Raw genomic sequence first — 25,872 nt, 5'->3', positions numbered from 1 at the left:
CCAGGGAGCTCGGGCCTCCTTCTGCCGCCGCGCTACCGCCCGGCCGCCCGCCGGGGCGCATCTCGCCGCCCCGCCGCGGGGGGCCCGGCCGCGGGGGTGGGGGCGGCGCGGAGGCACCGCGGCGGCCCGGCAGGGGGCGCCGCAGGCGGAGGCCGCGCACTTCCCGGCGCGGCGCTCCAGAGCCGGCGCGGCCTGCGGCGGGAGCACGGCGCGGCGCGACGGGACCGGGCCGGGCCGGGCCGGGGCGGCGCGACGCGACGCGACCATGGAGATCGGCACCGAGATCAGCCGCAAGATCCGGGTGAGAGAGAAGCAGCCGGGTCGCTCGCTCTCCGCCCGCGGCAGGGGCTCGACGCCGCTCGTGGGGGGCAGGCCCGGCCGGTGGCTGGGGCGCCGGGCTCCCTCCGGCCTCCCCTCAGACGCCGAGGTGGCGGGGCCGCTGCGGGCCCTGCACCGCCGAGCCCCCTTCCCCCGGCGGCAGGAAGCGGCGGGGTGAAGCCCCAGCCGGGGTTACTGGGAGCTCCCGCCGGCGGGCGGCCTTCGGCCTCGGGGCTCCCCGGGGAGGGGCACGAGCGGGAGAGCCGTTGTCTTGGGAAGCGGAGCCGGGGTCCTGCTGTACCCCGGAGGGCAGCTGCCATCTCTGCCCCGGAGCTGGAGTTCTCGCCCTGCAGCGGCCCACCTGGGACGCAGGCCCGGTACCGGCGGCCGCGCGGGAGAGGGAGCAGCCGCAGCCGGGCGTTCTGGTGTAAGCCGCCGTTACCGTCAGGTCTTGTCAGCTGCTCCCACTCAGCAACCACAGCTTGAAAATCCTGGCAGGTTTGGTTTTTTCTTGCTGAGCAGGGAATGACCTTTTATCAAACCATCCGGGATTCGTTTTCTTCGCACCTTATGAGCCCGGGTGGTCTCTGCTTAAAAAAAGGACAGCTGGGACCTGGAGGTTGTCTGGTAGCACCAGGAACTGGTATATAGGAAATACAGTAGAGAGCGTGAGATTCCTGGTAGTTCTTGCTATTCTGCTGTCAGTCCCTCGCTGTTACAACGTTCATCTCACAAGCAGTGGAGGATAGGAAAAATAGCATGTTAAACCAACGTGGTCAAACAGTTAATTGGACAAACTTTGCTAAGCCTCCCACCTTTTTTGCAGTTAGAAGTACTGTGTTGCTCCATCCCTTAAATGCTATTTCATTATTTTTTAGGGTGCTATAAAAGGAAAGTTGCAGGAGCTGGGGGCTTATGTTGGTAAGTGTTATTGTGTGTTTAGCAATCTTCTCTAGGCTCGTTGTTAGGTAGCAGACAACCAGCTAGTTAATGAAACAGCCTATTTACTTGTTATTACTTGTGTTACTCCATACAGAAGCCTTAAGCATGAGATGAGTTATCTGAAGTGCTGGACTAGTATGAAAGAAAAAGACTTACTTCATAAAATATGTATAGTCAAAGTGTAAGAGGAGGCAGTATGTGGACATCAGTGTATGAAGAACTAAAAGGAAATAACTAAGAAGGCTAACCATCTCCCCTTTCAAGGAGAAATGGTGGCAAGGGATTTGAAAGAAAAACAAACAATGGGTCTGTGAATATTTAAGGAAGTTTCTCTGAAGCACAAAGAGAAGCATTATATAAAGCAAGATCCTTGCAAATACAGCAGCAGTTACCTGTGACCCCTCTGAGATGGAGTCGGTCTTAGGCATCTTTTCAAGAGCCTTTTGAATTCAGGGTGAGACATTTGTCAAAATCAGGTGAAAGGATATTACTGTAAGACAGAGATAAGCTGTTTTAGGAGGTGGAAAGGCAATGTCAGAAACACGTAGGACAAATATGCAAAATGTAAGAGCTTGACTGTTAAGGGGAAAACTAAGAGCCACATTAAGCAAATGTTGATGAAACATATGTAACTGAATCTTAGAGGCAGGGTGGGATTTTATTTTGGATTGCAAGGAGGGAGAGTGATGAGCAGTGTGAATGTCTGGTTTTTTGTGGTTTTTGTTTTTTTTTTTTCCTGAATCCAGGGTTAAATGGATATTGCACTTAAGAGCAGCTGATTTTTACAACAGTAAAAGTTAGTAACTTAACACAGTGTTCTGTTGGAAGCAGAATACCTCAGTCCTGCAACTGCCTTGTTGTCTGTGATACTTGGATTTCAGGTGAAGGAATTGAGAGCATAGTTCAGAGATCCCATGAGTTGCAGGACCAAGTTCAAAGTTTGTAGTTTGATCTTGAATTCATCTTATTTCCTATTTAAAGGGGCCACTGTATTTATGGAATCAAAATGTATTGACTCCGTAGAAGGGAGTTACCTACGAGCTGATGTTCTGAACTCAGCAGGTGCCAAGGAACTGTGATTAGAATTTTTTCATTATAAGGGTGTCTTTTTTCACCATCTCAAAAGTTGTCTTCTTCAGCAACTCATTTTTGGTTTTTTTTTACTGTCATTCCAGGTTTCAAGTTTCTCAGTCCTTGATTTTTTGTTTGCTTTTTCCTGCATTTCTGAAAAAAATCGTTCTTTTCTCTAATACCAAGATGGTAATAGAATACTAGAATTCTTTGATTCCAACTATGGCTGATTATTCTTTCTCTGTTTTTCTTGTCTTTCTGTTTCCTGTATTCAGAAGGCAGTTCCCAAGACCAGCATATAATGTCTGCACTTCTTAGTCAGCTGCTGAACTTATTTAAATAACTTTGTATTCTTTATCACCAAGTCTGACTTCCCTTGGCCTCTTTTTTTTGTTTTTTAGGCCACTGTTTCCATATTTCTGTCACTTGTCAGGTTTCTCTCCTTGACTAGAGTATTTTGGACAACTTTTCAAGTAATGTTTTTCAAAGACTCTCTATTTCTTTCAGGTAACTGGTAAAAATCGGTTCTCCCTCATTCTAGCCTCTGTGAGCAACAACCATGCTTTTGTTTCATTCTGTAACTGCTAGTTCTTATCTTTTGAAATGTCTTCTACAAGACATATTGAAGCTTATTTGTTGTGTAGAACTTAACAAAGGAAAAATTCATATCTGTGAAGGAAAATAAAGGTAGTCGAATAGTCATTGACTATCAAAATTTTCAAAAGGCTGTAGTTTTGCATACAATTTAAGTTGGCATAAACCAACATAGTCACTGAGAGAAGGGTTTGTTTCTTTCTTTGTTGCTCTTATTGTACTGCTACACGTAATTGTGCTAACTTATGTTTTGATCTATACTTAAAGTATCATCTTCTTTACTTTATCATATGTTGAACCACCTGAGGAGCTGATCAGGTTTAAAAGTAGCTTGGCCAAAAAAAAATAATTCATTCTAAGTTCCTAGATGTGGGTATCCATCCATCCTGTGCAACTTGCAGTTTATATTAAAAAAAAACCAAACAACCACCAAAAAACCCCTAGGGTTTATTTAGGCTAGGAATGTGTTATGTTGGAACACTTGAATAGTGATAGTGGAGTGCAGGTGCAATATATGAATGGTACAGATGAATTATTTGCAAGACATAGAAGAAAGGAGATACCTTTGATTTGTATTTTGATTTCTGTTTAAGATTTGTCATTTTTTAGGTCTTTTTAATGTTCTGTACAGACTTAACTTGATGAAATGAGTACAGCTATGTTAGTGCCCTGGTTCAAATTCACAATTTGAAGCGGTTTTCCCAACTATCTTCACTTACTGTTGTTATGTGTATGTCATGGAGTGGTAATGGAGAGCATGAGGCATTAGATTAAACTGACTATGTTGAAATATGTGCCTAAGAAGCATACCTAATGCCCTCGAGCAACAAATGCACCATTCAGTCCTTCAGCGTAGATCAGAGCTAAGCCAAAGTAAAAAGCCGAATACCAAACTCCCCAAACCCTTAATGTATTAATGTCAGAATCTGAGCACCTTCCTGTCCATTCTGATGAGTAGGCGTAACCTGTGTTGAGCGGTCCAGCAAGGGAATGCATTTCTCACTGTGTATGAAATTGCATAAGTTAGGGAGTTAAAAGAATCAGACTCTCAGGGTTGCTGTTCTTTTGTTTTGTTTTGGTTTGGTTTTTAGACGGAAAATCTGGAAGTTAATACAGTTTTGACTTGTTTAATGCACAAATCAGAAAGGGATATTTATCTGTTTGGTCTTTGTAACTAAAGGAAATTTGACAAGGATAAGGTGCTATATTTGGCAATATTTGAAGTGATGAAAATTGTAGATGGTTGTTAGTATTCAAGTAAAAGGATATAGGCAGCAGAGTGGCTTTCTTTTATCGTGTCCTTTTTGTGTTTTATTTACTCACTTTTTAAATACTTTGATCTTATCTTCAGCTTATGCTCTTGTGAAGTTGCAATCTTTTATTCCTCACTCATTGCTGAAACTTGTATTGTACATCAGAGGAAATGAAAATCTTGTTAATTTGCTTACCTAATCCTCTGCCTGCAGAGCCTTTATAGTAGAACAGGAAAACAAATTCTAGTTACATGTTTAAGGATGTTTGCCATGTCTTTTATGATTTATTATACTTTAAAACAACATATTTCTCTTTCTGTTAGATGAAGAGCTCCCTGATTATATTATGGTTATGGTGGCCAATAAGAAGAGTCAGGAGCAGATGACAGAAGACCTTTCCCTTTTCCTTGGAAACAATACTGTCAGGTTTACTGTCTGGTATGTTTGTAAGCTGCTTGTCACACTTCTTATCAGTAATCAGGACTGCTTTCTATAAGTGAAACCGGAGAATTTAAGAAGTTACTTATTTTCCCATTGTGTAATTTACATTAATCAAAACTTTTACTTTGCAGGTCTAACAAGTAAATTATTTTTAGTCTGTCAACAGTTAGGCTATTGCAGTGATAAGTAAGTGGCAAAGGACTGGAGGGCTTACGTTTTTTGTTTGCTCGTAAGTCTAGTCAAATTTCTGAGTGAAGTGTGAAATGCTCAGGTAAGTGAGGGCCATATGTTGACTTAAAAAAAATTATTTCTGCAAAGCCTACTGTGAGCATGAGAGTGTTATTCACTGTAGTTAGATGTAAAATAGTTCTTCAAAGACAAACTTCTTTGCCTTTATGCTAATAGTGCTTCAGATTGCTGTTGTGCATGGGAATTACTATATCAGGACAGATGAGCAGTGGATCTAATTCTGTGTACAGTCTCTGACAAGGCTTAGCACCAAATGCTTAGGTATTCCCACCTCAGCCTGTTTATTTATTACCCCCACGCAGCTGTACAAAACAAAAGTAGAACCCCAGAATTATTGTGAGCAGGACAAATTAGCAACAGATTAACTCTTTCTAAACTTCCGACAGTGTGGATTAATTTATGCTATGCTGCATGACAGCCTTAGCCATTATATTTCTCATGCATTTTCTAATACTGAATTTGGCTTATAAACCTTTTAATTAACTCCATGTTTCAGAGTGTCCAAACAAATGTTTGAGTCCAGAGATTTTTCTTGCTTTCAGAGTTATGTATTTTTTCAAGTTAATCTTATTTCTGAGTCTCTAACGTAATATAGTTTTAAGGAACGTTATTTTGTTTTGTATAGATTGGAGAAATACTACATTTTTTCTGCTTTTTCAGTTTGCTTCCTTTGAAATTTTCATACTGACTGATTACAGTCACTTCCAGTATTTCTTCTGTGTGATTAGTCAAGTTCCCCTTCGTTTGGTTAGGAGCTTTTATGCTGTTAAATAGCAGAGAGAAACATTTTAGAAGTTGGGTATTTATGAAACCATAAACATTGACAAAAAGTGAAAATTAGTTCCACCTATTGCAATTCACTGTATTAACTATTTAAACTGATGTATTTCCATGTGACTGTTACTTGTATGGATATAATTTGAGTTTGCTTTCAAAATTTTCAATTTTTTACCTGCATTTGTCAAAAATACAAGAAAGGAGTGCAATTAAGCATGCACCCCTTTTTTAAAAAAGGTATTTATGTTCTTTGTTCCCTCTTGTGGCCTGCCTAGGCAAAACGTTTGGGTTTCACTGTATCAGTAAGTCATGCAGTTGTATTTCTCATAGTAGTTTTGGGAATCAGTTAGACAAATTAGTGAGGTTTACAAGTTGGTGAGGTTAACTCCAGTACTACGGTTTTGACTGAATCCTGATACACAGAAATAATGCAATAATATGTAGCAGAAAACACTTTTATGGCTTTGTAAATGAAACTAAAACTTTACTGAAAGAAATAATAAATATTTAGAGAAAGCAAATTTCAGCAGGGAAGAGAGATCAAGATTTTTTTTTTAATATATATTTAGAACTGGATATCAACTATATGTAGATATTATACCTCCTGCTGGTTTTGACACCTGTTTAAATTCTAAATGTAATGAGTCTTTTAATCTCAATTCAGTATCCACATTTGCTTATAAATACAAAATCAGTGTCAGAGTGCCTTGTCAGGTAACAAAGTAGGTATTGGTTAAAAGAATCGTGGAAAAGAAGACATGATGAAACCTATGCAATAAGCTGTAAGAGGACTCGTGGAAAAAAGTTAAATAGCATTGTAGTTGGGAGTTTTATATGCTTTTATTTCTTCTAAAGGCGACCCAGAATGTTTACATTCTTAAACATTGGGTCTCTGGCTAAATACAATACTCAACAAGGTCTGCCTTCCTTGGTTTGTCTCTGTAGCTGGTAATTAGGGGTCATCTGGCAAAAGTTTCACAGCAATTCTGTGGCAGACCTGGCAATCCTGCTGGTTGGCCAACACTTCTTACTCTGAACCGAGTGTCAGGTCACAGTTATCCAGAGGTCAGTGTGAAAACTTACATGCATCAGCAGAGTTCAGCTGACGAATTTTAAGAGTGTTCTAGTAAAAACTCACAAGGAGATGAGTATAAGCCTTCCTTATACTCACATGCAGTCTTACTTTTCCTAGTTTTCAATATGTTTTTGTTCCTTAACTCCTTTTTAATACTCAGTCTAAATTATGGAGATGCCCATGATCAGGTTTGAATTCCAAGTAGGATGTGCATTTAAGTGTTGGGATTTTTTTCTTTTTTTTTTCCTCCTCTTTCTTCTCACTGTAATGTGTATTTATTTTTAAATAGCCTTATTATTTTGTAGTTTTTTGATACTCTGTATTGCTTCAGCTTGGTGCCTTTTTCACAGGCAAACGGCAAATTCGTTACTTTGCTGAGATGTTTTTGCTCACCAATGCATCCAAAAGAATATTGTTGGTATATACAAAGCATGCTGAAAGAATTCTGAGTACATTCAGTGCTGCAAATTGTATATTGTTTACATTTGTATTTAGAATTATGTTTAACTCTGCTGTGTAATTAAAGTTTCATACAGGAAGTAAAATTTTCAGCTATACTTTAGACTTCTAACTCAGGTTTTTTGAATCACTCCTTTTGAAGACATTTAACTCACACCATAGATTGTAGTGAAAGAGTGGAAAGTACTGGCTTTAATTATGTAAACCAACTAAATGCCAAGAATAAATGATGTGATGAATACCCTACCTGCATGTATGAAGAGTCACTGGAGGCAAGATACTTAAAGCCTCCCTTCTGAGGTTAAACATACAGCAGTTGATGGGAAGTGAAGTCTTAGATAAATGAGATGCTTGTAGCGGGGGAAAGGCAGCTGGTTTCTGAAAGATGATTATTCTGAATGTAAGTTAAAGTTCTTTTATTTCTCCTTTTTCTCTTTTGCTTCCTTCCCTGTCCCCCATCTATTTCAGGCTCCATGGTGTTTTGGATAAGCTGCGATCTGTGACTACTGGTAAGTAAGAAGATTAATTTTGAGTGAAAGTACGTTTATCTTTTCTGTGTAGTGTTGCATGTCTAATGAGCTTCAAAAAAGATCTGAGCTGACTGTTTTGTTAATTTTCAATTTATGGGTCCTGACTCTTTAGGAAATTGCTTAATATTTTGAGATAAAGAATTTATTTCTAAGTCCAGAATTTATTTCTGGGTGTTTTGTTGCTGATCTTTTCAGCTGAAACAGCTTTCAGCTTGTTGTGTTTTCAGATCTGTGCAATGTCTTGTTTGCATTTTCTTAGTTGCATTTACTGCAAAATCTGTATTGCTGTGCTTTGATGTAAAAATTAAAGGTACCTGTCTCCACAGAACCAACTAGTGTAAAATCTTCAGAATCTAATATCTTTGAGAGCAACCTTCCTTCCAGCAAAAGCAGTTCATGTGTGAGTGATGAGAGGAGGCGTGAGGATGTCTTGCCACCTCTTGCAGTTTCCAGCACTCGGACTGAAAGGAATGACTCAAGAGTTTCAACTAGCTCACAGGAACAAAAGAACACCGCTTCACGGTAATGCTTCTGGTTACTTACTAACACATGTTCAGACATTAGTAGTTGTGTGACTGTAGTAGCCATTCTGAAGAGCAGGGATACTTGGAAAGATCAAAGTAGTTTTGAACAGTAAAGCATTGCTACAATTTGTTGCATAAAAAATTAAATCAGGAATTTAGTTCCATTTCTTTAAGTAACAGATGGGCTTAGATTAATTAACCAAACTAAAAATAGTGATCAGTGTGTTAGATTTGTATAGACAGCAATACCTTAATGATTCTTCCCTGCTGGCTTTGTTTAAAAGACAGTTCTCATTTTCCAGAACTTTATTTCCAGATGAGTTAATAGTTGGTAATTTCTTATTTTATCAGGCAGTCTTGTGAAGATGGTCCTGCGTCCCGCTTAACATCTACAGTCAAGCCTTTGAGGGAATTGTCACCTTCTGAAGCTGTAATTGACATTAAACCTGAACCAGATGATCTAATTGATGAAGACCTAAACTTCGTGCAGGAGAATCCTTTGTCGCGGAAGAAACCTATTGTAACTGTAACTTACGGTTCTTCTCGTCCTTCTGCTGAAATATACCGACCACCAGCTAGCAGGAGTGCAGATGGCAATATACATGTGCACAGATTGTCGCAACAGAGCAACTTACAGGGGAGCTGGCAGTTAGACACACAAAGCTGCAGGTCTTTGGAAACAGGCCAGTTGTGCAATCCAGAAGCATTTGGCAGCTTAGCAGAAAGTTACAGACCCACTTCCAAACTTAGTGCCGATAAAGTAGGCAGTGAGGTTAGTACGATCTAAACTATTGCAATATTTTACACTTGCTAGGAACCTAAATGACTTTGTACACTTCCAGTAAAATCTTGACCTCAGAGAAATTGAAAGACTTCTGTCACTGATACCAGTAGGTTTGGGATTTCATTCTTTGGGTCCACTGATAAAAAGAGATTGCATAGCTTAACATCATCACCTGACAGGTTGCTGCATCTCAGAGTTAATTAGCTTGTACATCTTCATGCCATATTGGGTTGGACTAATGAGTTAGCACATCATGATGCACGTGATGAATCAGAAATAATAATTTTGATCTCTAGATCATTGGAACAGCATAATCTTCTGTAAGTGCTATGTAAATCTCCAGCTTTACACAGTTCCGTAAATCAGTATTTTTGGGATGCTGTTTATTCATACCTACGCTAGATATACATTGGTCTCTAAAGCGCAGATATGTTGCTTATTTGGATTATTATTATTATTATACTCTTTGGAACCACGGCCTTTAAGAAGTCTTTGGGATGGGTGTTGTACAAGGACAAGCTAAAAGGTGATTGCTGCCCTACATACTTTGGAGGCCGGACTAAGCCAGGCAGCGTGATCGTCCTAGCTGATAGTTTTAAGACTATCCATATGAAGCAGTTAAGAGCCCCTTGTGAGAGGAATGAAGATTGTTATGCCTGTTAACGTAACGAAGCAGGAATTTTACATACCTTGTATTCCAAGTGCATCTGTGTTTGTTACTGCTTATATAGTTCTCTGTCTTTGCTACTACTTACCTAATGCTGTATAAAGGACAGTGAATTTTAATCAGAAATCTAGAATGCTTTACAAAGACATGTGCTGATGTCTTTGTTTTTTAAGATGGGGAAGTGAGAATGAGAATATAGTGATTTGTTTAAGGCTGTACATAAGCCATTGATGGATGACAGTCACATCTCTCCTTGGAAATGTTGAAGTCTTGTGATAATTTTCTTCTATTACTCTTTCATGAATAATGTCCAGAAGAGGGCTATTTCAGGAGCATTTCTTGGAACTGTGGACTTCTGCTGTATTCTGCCTTTTCTTAGAAAAGTTCTTGTGCTTTGGGAAGTTTTAAGTTTAAAAAGATCATTTCTTTAGGTATTGGGTTTCTTACTGTATGAATCTTCTGTAACAGTGTAGTCCAGGTCCATCTTCTAGGATATTTCTTTCTCCTTGGAGGATATAGGATCGTTTAAAGGGTCCTGTGTACAAACCTGGCATCCAGGTGCCTCATTGTGCTCCTGTGTAGTTCAGTGCTGAGTGGTGGTTCCTACAGAAATTATTGATGTGTGCTTTCTCCTATGCTTTCATGCAGCCTAGCATTTAAATTTGTCGCTGCCACATGTACTGTGGTGGTGAGTGGCTGTGTCAGAACAGACACCTTCCACTGCCTGAACTGGAACATCCTGGCTCTGCATAGCTATTAGTGTTCTTTGGAATACGTCAGCTTGCTAGAAATTAATCCTTACACTAATCTGAAATTAGAGTTGATGCAGAGGGGAAAGTAATTCATTCTAATTTCACTTTTCTGTATCAGACTTTCAACACGTGCATCTTGAAAGGTAGTATGAATTTCTTCGGAAAACACTTTTTCTGTAGGTGTTGGATAAATTGTCTGTACCTTAGATTTTTTTTCTTCTCCTTTTCTAAATGTTATTTACAGTTACATTTTTAATGAAATGTTTCAATGTAAATATGTCTGATTTTCATGTTCTCCAGTTCTGTCACTTGTTTCTGCAGACAGTACAGTAGTCCCTAGACTCAAGCGACTGGAATGGAAGTTCTCCATCTTCTGGCTCTAGGTAGAATTGCAGTATTTTCTTTGCTGGCTTATTAATACATGTTTTATGCTAAATGAGTTGTTTTGGCTGCTGTATTGTAGGAAGAAAGCTCCAGGAAGAGACGGTTGCCTGTTGTAAGCTCAGTAGTCAAAGTGAAAAAGTTCTGTAATGATGGGGAAGATGAGGAGGAGGAGGAAGACTATGGATTGCGAACAGGAAGTATCTCCAGCAGTGTATCTGTACCTGCAAAGCCAGAAAGAAGGTACTTTAAAATCTCAGTGATTCTGTGTAGTTTCCAGAATGAATTTAATGAACAAAAACTTTGAAAGTGGAAGTTAGGGAAAACTGTTTGCAGTTTTGAAAATTGACAGTAAAAAAAAAAAAAAGGCTCACTGAATTTTGTCTGTCTCACAACTCTGTGGGTGAGATGTCTATTTATATGACTTTTTTTCCTCTGATTTTGTAACCTGTTTTTATTATTGTGCATAAGCTGCAATGGAATGTGAAATTTTACACTATCTGGCAAAAGAACATAAATGTTGGCATGTTTCAGACCAGGTATTTGATGTGGTGAAATAATTTTCCAGGAGTTTTAATTGCTTTGTTTTTACTTTGGGAATAGTTTTCAAACCAATTATCACTTGTTCTTTAAGGTGGTTTTAACATTTCAAAAGACTTGAGAGGTTTTTCCTTTTTTTCTGCTCCCTAATTCTGTCTGAATGTCAGGTGTCGGTCAGAGTACATCGGTGGTTTGTATCTGATTTTCAACAATGAAAGGAAGAACATGCAAACTATGGAAGAGATGGTTCTGCTGATCTGCAGTGCTAGTTTCTATAAGATTTGTTTTAAGCTAACACACTTTATTGAAATTATCTTCAGTGCCACAGCACATTTATCTGATTTAAACTTCCTTATTGTTGATGTTCAAAGACAAACAGAAACTTTTTTTACAACTGAGGTGTTTTTGATAGAGTCAGTTTTCAGCTGGATCTTACTCCCTGGGGCAGCTGGATAATTACTAGTGTCAACACAAATGTAGCAACAAATGAGGGGCAGAGGTGGGAGGAAAGGAATGGCACAGTTTGTGCCTTTCAGATGCAGCATGGTTTTACAGCAACTTAAACTGAGAGGTGAAATCATGCCTCTGGACTTCCATTTTTGAAAGCATTTTGTGGATCCCCACCCACTCAGAACAGATGAACAAGCTGAAAACAAATATAGATGAAGTGATTTTAGATGATTATTTTTTCTATCAGTATTATGCATAACTGTGTTAACCTGTTGAAATATCTGTTTAATAAGGATGCAGTTGCTGTTGCAATTCATGTACAATTAATTATTTTTTCTATCTTCCTTAGACCTTCATTGCCACCTTCAAAACAGGCCAATAAGAATCTAATACTAAAAGCAATCTCTGAAGCACAGGAGTCAGTTACAAAAACAACCAATTATTCCACTGGTAATTAGCATTATTTTTGTTTGTGCTAAGCAGTAATACTTCTAAGCCCTGTTTTATAAATCCAAGCTAAAGATAGTGCTTAGAGATAAAAGAGAATGTTAAATAGCTCATGTCAGTGATACACATAAGGGATTTTCTAAGTCCTGGGAACATTACATTAATCTTCAATGATGAATTGTGAAAGCATAAACAAGAGAGGAGAGAGTTCAAGCTAGTAAGTCTGTAAAGTTTATAGAGACAAAATGGAAGTGCCAGAAGTTTTCTGAAGTTAATAGTTGCCAAGGAGAAAGTGTTCAGTATTAGGCAGGTTGTTTGATCTAATTGGTTGCTCTTTTTTCCCTTTCTGCACTCTCTTCCTTCCTTCTGAGAGAGGAGGAGAAAAAAGGCCAACAGCAAAAAATCAAAATGCACTGGATATAGGTAATAGAAGTGCAAAATAACAAGCAACATACTGCTTGATATATCAGCATATATTGTCTTTAAACAGTGAGGCTGCATTTTTAGTTTAGTGGTTTTAGGTATTGAGTTGAGTTGATACAGATACTGAGCAGTTGCCTGTATGGAAGAATTGAGTTCTCCTAGCTAGGAGAGACTTCTGCTGAAGAAGGGCAAATCCAGCTGTTATCTCATGTTCTTTCATTTAATTGTGTGGTAATAAATCTAGTGTTGTCAGCAGGAAGCATTGCACATTGCATGGGAAGAAGCATTCACTATACAACCTAAGTAATGACTTTTATCCCATCTGGAGCAAGACTGAAAGCTATCCAAAATCTCTTGCCTGCTCTCAAAACCTGCAACCTAACTAAGAAACACGTATCTTCCTTCTACATTAACATTTACAAAATGGTCATTGTGAACTTCTTCCCTGTTTTCTTATTGTTGTATTTTCAAGGTTGCGCAGGTGCTGATAAGTAGATCTAAAGTCATGAGATGAGTATGGAGTTTTCTGTGTTCAAAGGCTCTTGAATTGGAGATGTCTATGCATATTAGAAGTGGGATAGAGAGTGAGCTTGTTTTAAAACAGAATGAATTGTATGGATGACTAATAAAGGTCATTGCCAAACTTGGAATTGAAGAAAAATTAAGTTAGAATAGTTCTAGTAAACTATTGAATTGCTTGACTACTTACAAAATATATTTCATACAGTAAATGAACTTCTAAAGGAAAATTATGCTTCTTCATTAATAGCAAATAATGTAAGTGCTTCCCAAGCATTAAGAGCTTGTCTTCATTCTAGATGGTAGGCAGAATGAGCAGTTTAAGAGATAGGAGCACTGATGCTCCTAAGTTCTGATGCCAGTTATCCCGCAAGGAGTGTTTATGGTGGAAAGAGCAGCAACGCAGGGAACAGTGCTTCAGGGTGATGCAGGAAGCTCTTTCCTGTAATATGGAGGGAAATAGAACATAGCCAGAAAACTTTAAAATCAGTTAAAACTATTGATTTTTAATAGTGGTGATCTTGTAGTTTGGCTTACCAACATGAGAATATTTCAGTGGAGAGACCAAAAAGCACCACTTTGTGGCGTAATACAGGCGTGATTTGTGAATTTTATCTGAAGTATCATGCAGGCTCTTCCACTTCAGAGGTAGTATTTCATGTATTTTTTAAGTACTTTGAATGAAATGTGGTAATAAGCTAGTTCGAAATACATAGGTAAAACAAAATGGTAAGATCGCAAATGACAAATCCAGTACTGTATGGTACCTTTTTAGTTGTATGTGTCAGAAGTTGAGTGCTGATGTGATACGCAGCCAACGGAAGAATATGCTTAGCTTTTCACAACCAATTCTGACAGTCTTAGCAGAAGGCAAGTAAAGAAGTCAACCTGTTGTCCTGCTATCCCCAAATTTCATGCTACAACTACCTGAAAAGAGGCCTACAAGTACCTGAAAGGAGGTTGTAGTGAGGTGGGTGTTGGTCTCTTTTCCCAAGTAACAAGCAATAGGATGAGACGAAAAGGCCTCAAGTTGCACCAGGGCAGGTTTAGATTGGATATTAGGAAAAATTTCTTCACTGAAAAGGTTGTCAAGCATTGGAACAGGCTGCCCAGGGAAGTCGTGGAGTCACCATCCGTGGAGGTATTTAAAAGATGTGTAGGTGTGGTGCTTAGGGATGTGGTTTAGTGGTGGGCTTGGCAGTGTTAGGTTTTGGACTCAATGATCTTAAAGGCCTTTTCCAGCCTAAGGGATTCTATGATTCTGTGATTCTGCTGTCATTGAGTTTTATATTCTATTTGCAAGCACCTTAGCATAGGGTAGCTGGCACGGTATGAAAAGTACACATTGATAATCTGTGATTATTTATATGAAAGGTGGAATGAAAAGTGATTTCAATACCATAAGAAAGTACCAAATTAATTATGTGTAGAAGTAGATGAATGAATACTTTGCTGATGTCTCTCTAATTCTTCTCATGCTGTTTTGTCTTACAAGTAGAGGTGCCACTCACAGAGTGCTCTATGCACATGCACGAATGTGCTTTCACACTAAGAATTTTGCAGGTAGCTGAAGATGATTTTTGTGGAGGCAGATCCTTGGGATTTTATGTGTGTGTGTGTGTAGGAATTTATGAGAGTTATTTTAGTACTATATGTAAAAATAATATTGTTGTGTGATTGGGTTATATGCAAATGTTTTACCATTGTCTCTTTAAAGTTCCACAGAAACAGACTGTTCCAGTTGCACCAAGAACTCGAATTAGCCCAGAAGAATCCCAGTTAGAAGTAATCCATGTGCAAAACAGACTGCCTGCTCTGAGTTCTCAGCTTCAAGTAGAAGAGCCAAAGGAGCAGACAGTTGAAGGAATTCAAGGTCATCTGATAATGTTTTTAAAAATTTATACCAGGGAATGTCATTTTACAACAGGCTGAGCAAAGAAAAGAAATGCTTTTAATTTTTAATACACACACACACAACCTCAGAGAAATTAATCAGTAAGGAAAGGTGGTAAAGCATTCAGGCATATCACTGAAGAATAATTTTGCATAAGCAAATGCAGTAAGCAAATATATCATTTATATTGGGATAACGTCTCTTTTCCCCATCCTTTGCATTTTTTTCCTTAATATCTTGTAGGAGTAATTCTGTCATAAAGCTTATGTGAGAGAGTTAAGATACTTTACATTTGCAGCATATGAAGCATTAAACGATTCTTTCTGACATGTTGTTACCACACAGATAGTTTAAATGTTTTATTTTTTTGTGTAAATATTGGAGTACTGTATTTGCTGTTACAGGACAGTTGATACCAGTATAACTGTGTGAACAGTAAGCTTTGTTTTTACTTCTGTTATGAAACTCCCAGAGGAAAATGGCATAACATATAAAGGCAATCAAAGTATCTTTTCAATGTGATTTTGTTACAAAAAAGTGTATGTGTGTGTGTGTGTGTGCATGGCAGCTACAAGGAATCATAGAAATAAGTGGAAAAACACTTCTGTAAGAAGAAGTTAGTTTACTCTTGCTAAGTGTTCAGATATTTAGTTTGGTGAGTAAAATTTGGTTTGAGTAGGATCTTTGTTACATCAGCTCACAGTCATTGTTAAGGAATGGTACACATTCGTTATTAAAAAAAAAAACATATTTTTTTCAGTCTCTTATTTCTCATACAGATGTATTTGGAATATTTCTGCCAACATAAAATAGTTGGAATTGTATCTGTAAAGTACGTAAGAAGCTTTATCAGTCTTTGAGTTAATGTACAGAAAATATGTATGCTAAGTATTTTTGCTTTTGCCATTGAAATGGAAATGACAGCTTGCTTAGGAAACCTACAGAAAGCAAATACAATTTTTTCAAAACATAAGTTAAATGTAGAACAGTGCTACTCTGATTTGTTTCGCCTCTTTTAAGAAGACTATAAAGTAGTCCCTTGTAGTTAGCTGCTTTCCTGTGTGTGTGTTCTCTGAATAGTCAACACCTCTACAAATGAGGAGGAAGAACTTGGTCTTTATAAGTTGCTGTACCCACAGACCTAATTTGCACTGAGCAATGATTATGGGAAGGACTAGAGTCTTTCAGTATTTAGATTTTGCCATGCCATCTGGCTGGAGAAAACTTGTTACTGTTTCTGAAACAATGAGAAAGGGGTTCATAACAATGAGAATGGCTTCTTTTTGGGTTGTTTTGTTTTGTTTTGTTTTTTAATCAGAGGCATTAGAAGAGTATGCTTCGGGTCTTTAATCTATAGTTTCATTTTGACATGCTTCTAATTACTGGGTTTTTTTAGGAGCTGAACAAAAGGAGCTCTCTTCCCGGCTCCAGATTGATCCTGTGATTGAAGATACCTTGCAAGTGACTCAAGGTTAAGTCTTGTGTTCTTCTATTCCTAAATAAAAATTGCTGGTTTTCAAATTGAACACTACTGGTCAGTGAATGTTAAAATAAAACTTGCTTTTCAATTAATTATACTGATTTCTAATGTTTTCTAGTTTCTACATCTCTAAGGAATAAAAGTGTAATGTCACTAGGTGTTCAAAGTGTAAGAGATTTTGGGGGTATGTGGACCCCCTTCAATGCTGTTTCAGCACAGCCGTTACAGTAACAGAAGCTTCCTGGTCTGGCCTAATATGGCCTGTGGCTCCTGCTGATACACTTCTGTGGAATAAGCAAGGAAGTAAAAATGTTTTTGGAAGCTACTAGTAGAAATGAAAACAAAATAAAATCAGCTTATCAGCAATGTAAATTGATATTAAAAAGTGTGCTATAAGTTAAGAGTACAACCTTATTTTTCTCTTTTCTATGTATTTTTCTCCCAATTCAGATTACTATGATGCAGAATCTATGGTCCATACAGATACTAGGTCATTTATCCTGAAGAAGCCCAAATTATCTGAGGAAATAGTGCTGCAGAATCAGCAATTGGGAAAGAGGGCTACAGAGGCAATACGAGTACTCTCAGGACGTCTAATACAGACACGGTAAAAAGTTATTACTTTTAGGACTGTTACTAGTCAGAATGCTTGTTTGTGATGTAGATGGAATCATTCAGTTGTACTTGTGCTTTGTCAGTCCAGTCAGGATCTGTGACATCATGGAAAATGGACTGACATTGAATAGCAGAGGAAAAAAAGCAGGGACAAAAAAACCTGCCAGAAATCCTTCTAAATGGAAGATAATTTCCAAACTGTAGCTTGAGCATGTCTTTGATTTGCAAGAAAGATGAAGAAGGAACTGAAAAGTACTGTTCTTTTTGTCATAGCTGTTCTGATTTCTGAAATCTTAGTTAAGTAATAATTTTGCTTAAATTGCCTTTAGTTTTACATCTGTTTCACCCTGAGATTACAATATCTTAAGAAATGTCTTTTAACGCAATATTGAGTATGGTGGATCCTGAGCTCTCAGTGCTAGAAGGAAAACAGCACATTCTGCATGCAGGTAGCTCAGTGCCTGTAAGCCAACAAACAGTTAAGTGGCATGTGGGACAAGTCATTTAAAGCTCCTTACTGGTGAATTTGGCCAAGAGAAGTTTAAAGTTCATGTCAGCTTCAAATGATGTGTTGTGGATGTTTTTTCATTTCCCCAAACGAACAATGGCCAGTGTACAGTCATTTTTTAACTTGTTAAAGGCCTTGATAGTTCCTGCTACCAAATAGTTTTATGTATCTTACCCGTTAGAGTTAAAAACCACCCAACAATGTGATGTACTTCATCACTGCGGGCCGCTGTGTTTGAGAAACTGCTAATATTTCCTTTCTTTGAGTGGCTTTAAACAACCGGTGTTAATTAAAAATAAAACCAACAATGAACAAACAAACCCAAAAGGATAACCTCACAATGCCACAGTTGAAAACTGTGACTGTGCTACAGGAGAGTGGTAAATTTCTGCATGTGAATAGGTCAATTTCTGACTCCTTGAACCTGAAAGTTCTGGCTAGTGATGTTTTTAATGTGTTGTTTTTCTCTCTTCTTAAAGGCATTTCACACTGTAGTTGCTTTTAGCCTAATTTCACAGAGAAGCAGAGTTTATACCATCACTGCTTGTCAAAGATGACAAAGCCATAGTGTCTTTCCAAATATTTAGAATCACAAGCTGTTCAGGAAATCCCTTGGGTGAAATGGGTGAGACGGTGGCAGATTGGAGAAAATGTATGCACCCCCTGTTTTTATACTCCCTCTTTTATCCACGTTGACTACTGTCAGATGCAGGATACTACGCTAGACTGATCTTTTGATCAGGCTGAGCATCAAAGTTCTTGGTGTCAGTATTTCAATTCTCTCTTCCTAGCCCTAAAGGCTTTTACACCCACTGTTTCATAATGTGCTGCTCAGTATTTTTGAGGAGACACCTGTTCTGTGTGTTAAAAGGTTCGTGATTCCAAGAATTTTATTTATGTTGACTTTTTTTGTCTCAAAACTGTAAATTCCTCAAAAGATTAATCACTTTCCTTTATTTAACTGTGTCTGTAAATGAGCTTTCGGATCTGTCTGTTGACCAGAATGCAACAAACTGAAATGTACCTGCCAAATTCTCTGCTGTATGCCATTGAAAGCTGTATTTCTTGTTAGTGCTTCAGGGAGACTAGAAGGCAAACTTAACTGGAGTACATTATTAGTAGTATTAAGGTTTGTTACTGCGTGACTCTCCATAGATTAGCTTGCACTACTTTTAGTTACTAGTGCAGCTCATTTTTACTCAAACCTCTTGAGTCAGAAAATCTATTTTTACTACATTTCTTTGTTTGATAGAGACCAGCTTGCACAGCCAGAGAAACCTGCTAGTCCCAAGTTCATCGTGACTCTGGATGGTGTGCCCAGTCCACCGGGATACCTTTCTGATCAAGAAGAGGAAGATATGTGTATAACTGAAGGATTAAAGCCAGTTATCCAAAATATGTGTGCCGGCAAAGGATTAAAAGGCCTTCGGGCACAGCAGATGCAAATTGTAACCAGGCAGCTAGAGGGCTGTGATGGTAATTATGCTTACCAACAGGATCTAACATTAATGTGGTGGTTTGATTGTGGATAGAACTCTTGGATATATCATTCTTAAGAAATCAAAGTGATGGCATTTATTCTTCAAATTAGAACACTCTTTAGGCAAATGAAATGTGGTAGTTCAGTGGGGCCATATCTTTAGAAGCCTTTATCTTGGTAAACTAGAGCAATACGGCACACAGGTAATTCTCCACACATCTCAGCATTGGTAAAATTTGGGGTTTTTCTTTTGAATATGTAGTTTGTCTTCATTGCCAGAAATCTGCACTTCTGGTTGACCCATTATCATTTGTCCCCATGCTGATGGGCAGGAGATTTTATGATGAACATTTTGCTGTGCCTTGAACTTTAAAAAAAAAAGTCAGGTGGTATTAATGCTTCTGTCTAGATTTGTGATATCAAAAGGAGCCTGTTAAGTATAAGGTGTTGGTAGAGTCAAGTTGCTAGAATCTCTGAAAGTAGAACTTAAACAGTATATGATTTTGACTTGAAGATTTGTATATTCAGGATACCTTTTGAATAACATGGGAAATTGCTTGCTGAAGCCTATGTTTGAATTGTTTAGAATGCTGACATGATGTTCAAAAATAGAGAGGATATTGTTTTGTCATAGACCTGTTGAATATGTGCCTTAAGGTCATGCTTGGATTCTTTTTTTTCTTTTTCTTTTTAGTTTTCTTATGAAAATAAAGACCTTTATTTTCCATAGTAGCAGAGCACCTAAATTTTCTGAACTAAATAAAGAATAGTTTATCAGCAGTCCTGGAAAGCTTTGAAAAGCCAAAGGTTTAGGCAGATTTTGGAAAATAAGACAACAGTGAAGGTATATGCTTAATTGCCTGAATTTGCAGAATGAGGTTTTACAAATAATGTTAAATAAGAGAAAGTCAAAGTCCCAGGTTCATGTAAGAGTGGTGAAGTTATTGAATGTTTCAGCTTGGAGTTTCTTAAAATACTTTCTGGATTGGAGTCTGGGTTCAGGTAACTGAAGTGAATCTGGTATCTTTTTGAGCTGATGACACAGAAGTGGTTCTTTTTTTGTTGTGTGCCCCCATACTAATAAATCATATCTGATTAGTGTAAAAATTGATTTCTTACTTTATCTCTTGAAAAATTTTCTGGAGCCAAAAATATCTTGGAGAAAGGAAGCAGAGCTATTATTAACACATGGCTCAGCAGAACAGTCGTAACTAAGGTTCAGTTGAAGAATCTTTGTCTTGTCTGATCAAGATCTGGTCTGTTTGACTTTCACACCTCAATTTGGATTTGTGAAGAAAATTAATTTCTTTTGCTTCTAAACAGTAACAAGTTTGATCTTTTGTCACCAAAAGGCAGCTCTCAGTCCAATATTATGACTTCTTTCACTTTGTAGTTTTGGAAATTTTCTTCAGGTAATATGATTTTACATAAATTTTTGCTGTCATGGCTTTCTTTGATTAATAAATGGCTTATCAAGAACTGGGTTAAAAGGAGAGAGAGAATAGGAAATATTGTGAATTTCAGTTGTGCTGTATTGTGTATGCCAAATTGCATATGGAATCATAAAGGTCCCAGCTTGTTTTTTTTTCTTTTTTCTTTCCTTCCTAGTGGACATGGAACAGTTAAATGTGCTGCAAAAACAGGAGAAGGTGCTTGAGCGCTGCAAGTACTGGCCTGCCTGTAAAAATGGAGATGAATGTGTGTACCATCACCCCACTCTACCTTGCAAGTGAGTAGTGCAAAGCTCATCCACTTGACATCTTATTTTTATTTTGGTGCTACAAATTTCCCTTCTGTTAGTAAATATTCCAGGGCAGCGTAAGTCTGTTAGGGTAGGATTGGAGCTAGATTATCACACTGTAATTTCTTCTGTTTTCCTCCCATCTACTGTGTGTCAGAATACAGTGATGTTTTCAATAAGTAGAGTCAAAGATGTGCTCATGCAGAACAAAGCTTAGTTCGGCATTCAGGCTGGTGGTTTTGTGTTGCTTAGAGATGTGGGAATTGGTGTCGTCTTAAAACAACAGGCACTCTTCTGCTCGGTGTCAAAATGCTTTTGAACATGTTAGGGTACTGTTACATAGTAATGCAGTGATTTTTTTTTTAAATTTTTTTTATTTGAAAGCGTTGTGGTTTAATCCCAGCCAGCAACCAAGCACCACACAGCTGCTTGCTCACTTCCCCGCACCCAGTGGGATGGGGGAGAGAATCAGAAAAAAAAAGTAAAACTCGTGGGTTGAGATAAGAAGGGTTTAATAGGACAGAAAGGAAGAACGTAATAATAATAATAATAATGATGATTATGATAATAACAATAATATGACCACAATAATAACAAAAGAATTGGAATATACAAAACAAGTGATGCACAATGCAATTGCTCCCCACTCACCCACCGATGCCCAGTCAATTCCCGAGCAGCGATTTCTCCCTCCCCCCAGCCAACTCCCCCCAGTTTATATACTAGTCATGATGTCCATCGGTAGGAAATATTCCTTTGGTCACTTGGGGTCAGCTCCCCTGGCTGTGTCCCCTCTCAACTTCTTGTGCCCCTCCAGCCTTCTCGCTGGCTGGGCATAAGAAGCTGAAAAATCCTTGACTTAGTTGTTGCTAAGTAGTGTTTATACTAAAAACATCAGTGTGTTACCAGCATTCTTCTCATACTAAATCCAAAACATAACACTATAGCAGCTACTAGAAAGAAAATTAACTCTATCCCAGCTGAAACCAGGACAGAAAAAAAAGGTTAACTCTTGAATGTGCACTGTGCCTTTGACTTCTCTTCCACAAGCAGCAACAGTCTAGAAAAACAATTTCTGTTTTGAGATAAATGTTACCAGATTGGGTAGTTTCATTTACTCAGACATTTGAATTTGCTTTTAAAATCTGGTAACTAAATTCAAAATAACACTTTCTCTTCGGTGAATGAACCACGTACTTAGGGAATTCTGTGCCCCTCTGGGTGAAGGTCTGAATTCACAGTGCCTTTGCTGCTCTGCACTGCATGCTAAGAATAATGTGTCTTAGCTTGCAACAAGTAGCTTGCTACCAAACTCCACTGAGTGTGAGGCAGTTCAGTTATTTAATGCATGTAAAGAGTGTCCACAGGGAAACTGAATATAGATCTGCTCGTGTACAGCTAGTACACTACACCCGCATGTCCTGCTTTGGAAGTAACCAACACAGGTGCGCAAGCCCTCTTGTAGTTCTGGCTTTCTGTGATATTCTGGCTTTCAGGTGCAACAGTTGCTTGGGGATTTTGCTCTGAGTATGGGCTTATGACTCAATTTCTTTTCCCTCAGAGTTTTTCCTAACTGCAAGTTTGCTGATAAATGCTTGTTCATCCATCCAAACTGTAAATACGATGCAAAGTGCACTAAGCCAGACTGTCCTTACACTCATGCCAGTCGACGAACCCCCCATCCATCTCCTAAACCAGGTGAGCATCTCTTGTTTTTCTGAGCTTTAAACAAAAGCGCTGAAGGGAGAACAGTGTATTTAGAAGCAGAAACTGACAGTGGTGAAAAAATAATTTTTTGCTTGATTTGACTTAATTTTCTTTCAACTCTTAATGCTAGATGCAGAACAATAATCCAGTGTTACTGCAAAAACTGTTATCGGAAAAATCCCTTAATGCTCTCATGCAAGAGTCCATAAGAAATCTCTGTAAGGCCAAAGTGGTGACTTGCACAAGTAGTCCCTTCTTCTGGAGGGATTAGCTAGCATTGCAGTTTTACTCAAATTTGTTTCTTAAATTGGATACATGTTGTATCAAGAGCTTGTTTCTGTCTTTGTATGAACATTTTTTTTCAGTGGCACTGTAGGAGTTAACTTTATGTAATGATGAGGTTACCCAGTGAAGGCAATAGCTGTTTTTGGATTACGGGTTGGTATTCCTGAGGCTTTGAACAGTGCCAAGGTGGAGGGCCTTTACTCCACTGAAGTCATGCTCCTCAGGAAGTGGTTTAGCCCTTAGTCATATTACCGTGCAGTGTTGTTACTTTGCCAGAAGGCAGAGTACAATGAGCTTATCTCCTGTACCATTTCCAGCAGCTCCTCTGTATTCCTGGAAAGTGCACAGCCAGCACTTTTCAGCCCAGTTAGCTTAAACAGGCTTGCTGCTGTCTAAACTTAACTTTTTAATTTCTCTGCCTACTGTAACCTCTACTTAATTTGTTGGAAGCATTGCCATGGCCAGGGTACCTTCTGTCCTGAAATGGTGAAGAATCAAGACTAACGATTACCTGATAGTGTTGTTCTTATCCCAGGATGAGATCCACATAGTGCATTGTGATAGGCTTCCTGCATTTCTTGCAGAACTTTGGTGTATTGTAAAACATAATTTCTTGCAGAAGGATTGATATATTTAAGTTTGCGTGGAGCTATATTAAAAAAGCAATTTATTCTCATCCAGGCTCACTTCCTGTTCTTTTCTTTTCTACTCTTAGCACCACTACCCACACCATCTATATCCTCCAGTAGTCCGCTGTGCAAGTTTTTTCCTGCTTGTAAGAAAATGGAATGTCCATTTTACCACCCAAAAGTAAGAATTATCTCCTATCTCTTCCCTTCGTTTCTAGAAAGACACTTGAAATATGTTACTTTGGGTCAGGAAATGTCACTAGCATTTCACACTTTTTGCTTTTACTTTTTCACATCATAACTTTAGCTCAGAAACAGAATGTGCAATAGCAGTGACTTAAAGAATTTGGAAAATGGTATTTTTAAATAATCTTTCTACCAGATGCTTCTGGGGAGTTTCAAACATGCAGCCAGCCATAGCGCTTGTCAAAAACCTGCCCCACCAGGATGTTGGGAGCAGAGGGGGAGGACATCTTGTAGCCTATATGGAAGGAATATGTTTCAGACTCTTGACTTTTCATTCAGATATGCTGCAATATACAAGAACATTAAAGACTGCCCAGTTACCCTGGAGTATATTAATGTAATTTATACAGTACAAGAGTTTATACCTCCGGTACTTCTATACTACAGAATCGCATCCCTGTATATTCTTATGCCAGTAAATTGAGTGCTTTTTCAAGCCCTAACAATGCTGAAATGCACTGGGTCCCCCAGACTCTGTTCCCAGATACTGTTAGCCAGTATCTGGCTTTTCCTCTGTCTTTCAGATAATGCTGTCATGCTCCTAACTTGTGCCCACAGATGAGTTGAAACTGAACTCTGCAAACCCTTAAAAGCAAAGGAACTTCCACCTGTCAGTGCAGTGGCAGTTTTGGAGCATCTAATTCATAATTAATGCTTTTGAAAAAGGATTTCCTTCTGTCATTGGGTTGAACTGACTGCAGTAGTCTATGAAGCTGTTGATTCAATTAGCTATTGGATATGTCATATAGGAATACAAATCTGCATGTAACACATTCTAGGTTAGCTTGTTCAGGAGTTCAGGTAGCCAGCTTGGAGCAGCCTCTTCTGAAATGCTTTCATTTTTAGCATTGTAGATTTAATACCCAGTGTACAAGACCAGACTGCACTTTTTACCATCCAACTATTGCTGTACCTCCACGCCATGCCTTGAAATGGACTCGAACTCAAACCAGGTGAGATACATTTCCCCCCCCCCCCCCTTTTTTTTTAAAAGATTTTATTTTTCTCAGGTTTAGAGTGTACGTATGTTGTGACTTATGTCACTAATGTAATTTTACTCACAGGAGTAGTGTGTGTGTGATGAACAATGAAGATTGTATGAAGATACCTGTTACAGGCATCTTTAAAGAGAACTCTGTACTGTTTGGTTTTAGTAGTATAAACATTAACTAATGTGATGAAACCCTGAAAAAACAAGTGCCCTGCAGCTAGGGTATGGCAGAGTCGCTGGAATCCTGATCTGGACGCGTTGTGTTTACTGAGTTTTATTTGAAAAAAGCTGAAAATCCAACATCAGCTTTTCTTTACCATTGCTTTATCTTGCGTCCAAGCTGTCTTCTCCACAAAATGTTCAGATGTTTCTCAGAGTGTTTCTGGCAGAACAGCTCCCTCGGGTCATCTGTCCATGACTTCATAAACCAGTAGCAAACTTCCCAAAGCTGCAGTCATTGGCCTGTCTTAAAGATAGTCAAATCATGTGAGCCTTTCTCTCCAACTAATCTCATCTGCAACGGTCTTAATCATTGCAGGGGTAGGATGCAAATCAGTTCTCAAATCCTCTTTACAGAGTGGCAGGAGTGTTACCTAAGTAAAAGTGAATTGTTTGTCTCTTTCCCCTCAGTGAATGATCCTGATACAACCTCAGACTGAACTTTGCCTCCTTTGGACAGTAGTGGAAAGGAAGATTAACCGCCAGGGGCACAGGATGTTAGAAAAAATCATGCATTTTGAACTTTTAATATACATTGCATACTTGAAGTGTCTCCAGTTTTCCAAGTTTGTAAGTTTGAGCAATTTTACATTTTTTTTACGCTGTAAGAAGAAAATGTCTGTGTAAGAGAAGTTTTACTTTAAATTCCATTAAAAACTTTCAAAGCACATTTTGTGTTCTGTTTGGGTAATGTTTCTTGCTTAAGATTAGGTGTGTTGAAGAAATAAGTAAGTAAGTGTGTCATCAGAAGGACTTAGAAAGCTTATTCTTGTAGTCAGATCATATGGGAAATGTTTGGTACAATGCATACAACTGAACTGATGTCCTGGCAAACAGCGACTGAACTCTTCACACACTCACAGGGAAAAAGCAAGTAAATG

The 25,872-nt window shown here is 38.6% G+C and overlaps 1 protein-coding gene across 3 annotated transcripts; it reads left to right on the top strand.

The window, feature by feature from the left end:
• The first annotated feature begins 148 nt into the window (after positions 1-148).
• Positions 149-25,661, top strand: ZC3H14 (zinc finger CCCH-type containing 14). Of its 3 annotated transcripts, none has more exons than XM_069783687.1 (17): positions 149-301; positions 1,197-1,239; positions 4,502-4,616; positions 7,648-7,688; positions 8,036-8,231; positions 8,585-8,753; positions 10,900-11,060; positions 12,157-12,257; positions 14,914-15,069; positions 16,487-16,561; positions 17,021-17,177; positions 18,946-19,169; positions 20,782-20,902; positions 22,476-22,612; positions 23,622-23,716; positions 24,628-24,734; positions 25,403-25,661. In XM_069783687.1, the coding sequence occupies exons 1-17, from the start codon at positions 266-268 to the stop codon at positions 25,407-25,409; spliced, it is 1,941 nt and encodes a 646-aa protein (XP_069639788.1). In that variant the 5' UTR covers positions 149-265; the 3' UTR covers positions 25,410-25,661. The 3 variants fall into 3 exon arrangements, with proteins under 3 accessions (XP_069639788.1, XP_069639786.1, XP_069639787.1); XM_069783685.1 differs by having other exon boundaries at positions 8,585-9,005; XM_069783686.1 differs by lacking the exon at positions 1,197-1,239 and having other exon boundaries at positions 161-301; positions 8,585-9,005.
• Positions 25,662-25,872: the final 211 nt, after the last annotated feature.

The sequence above is a fragment of the Haliaeetus albicilla genome, chromosome 5 (assembly GCF_947461875.1).
Source record: "Haliaeetus albicilla chromosome 5, bHalAlb1.1, whole genome shotgun sequence".
NCBI classification, from domain to species: domain Eukaryota; kingdom Metazoa; phylum Chordata; class Aves; order Accipitriformes; family Accipitridae; genus Haliaeetus; species Haliaeetus albicilla.
Note: the sequence above shows the minus strand (reverse complement) of the source record. Positions and strands in the feature narration are given on the sequence as shown.

Bases quoted from the DNA above. Each gene is read 5' to 3' on its own strand.
- ZC3H14 (XM_069783685.1), top strand. From the start codon at position 266: ATGGAGATCGGCACCGAGATCAGCCGCAAGATCCGG. The intron at 302-1,196 runs GTGAGAGAGAAG...ATTATTTTTTAG, and splicing joins AGATCAGCCGCAAGATCCGG to GGTGCTATAAAAGGAAAGTT. The intron at 23,717-24,627 runs GTAAGAATTATC...TTTCATTTTTAG, and splicing joins GTCCATTTTACCACCCAAAA to CATTGTAGATTTAATACCCA.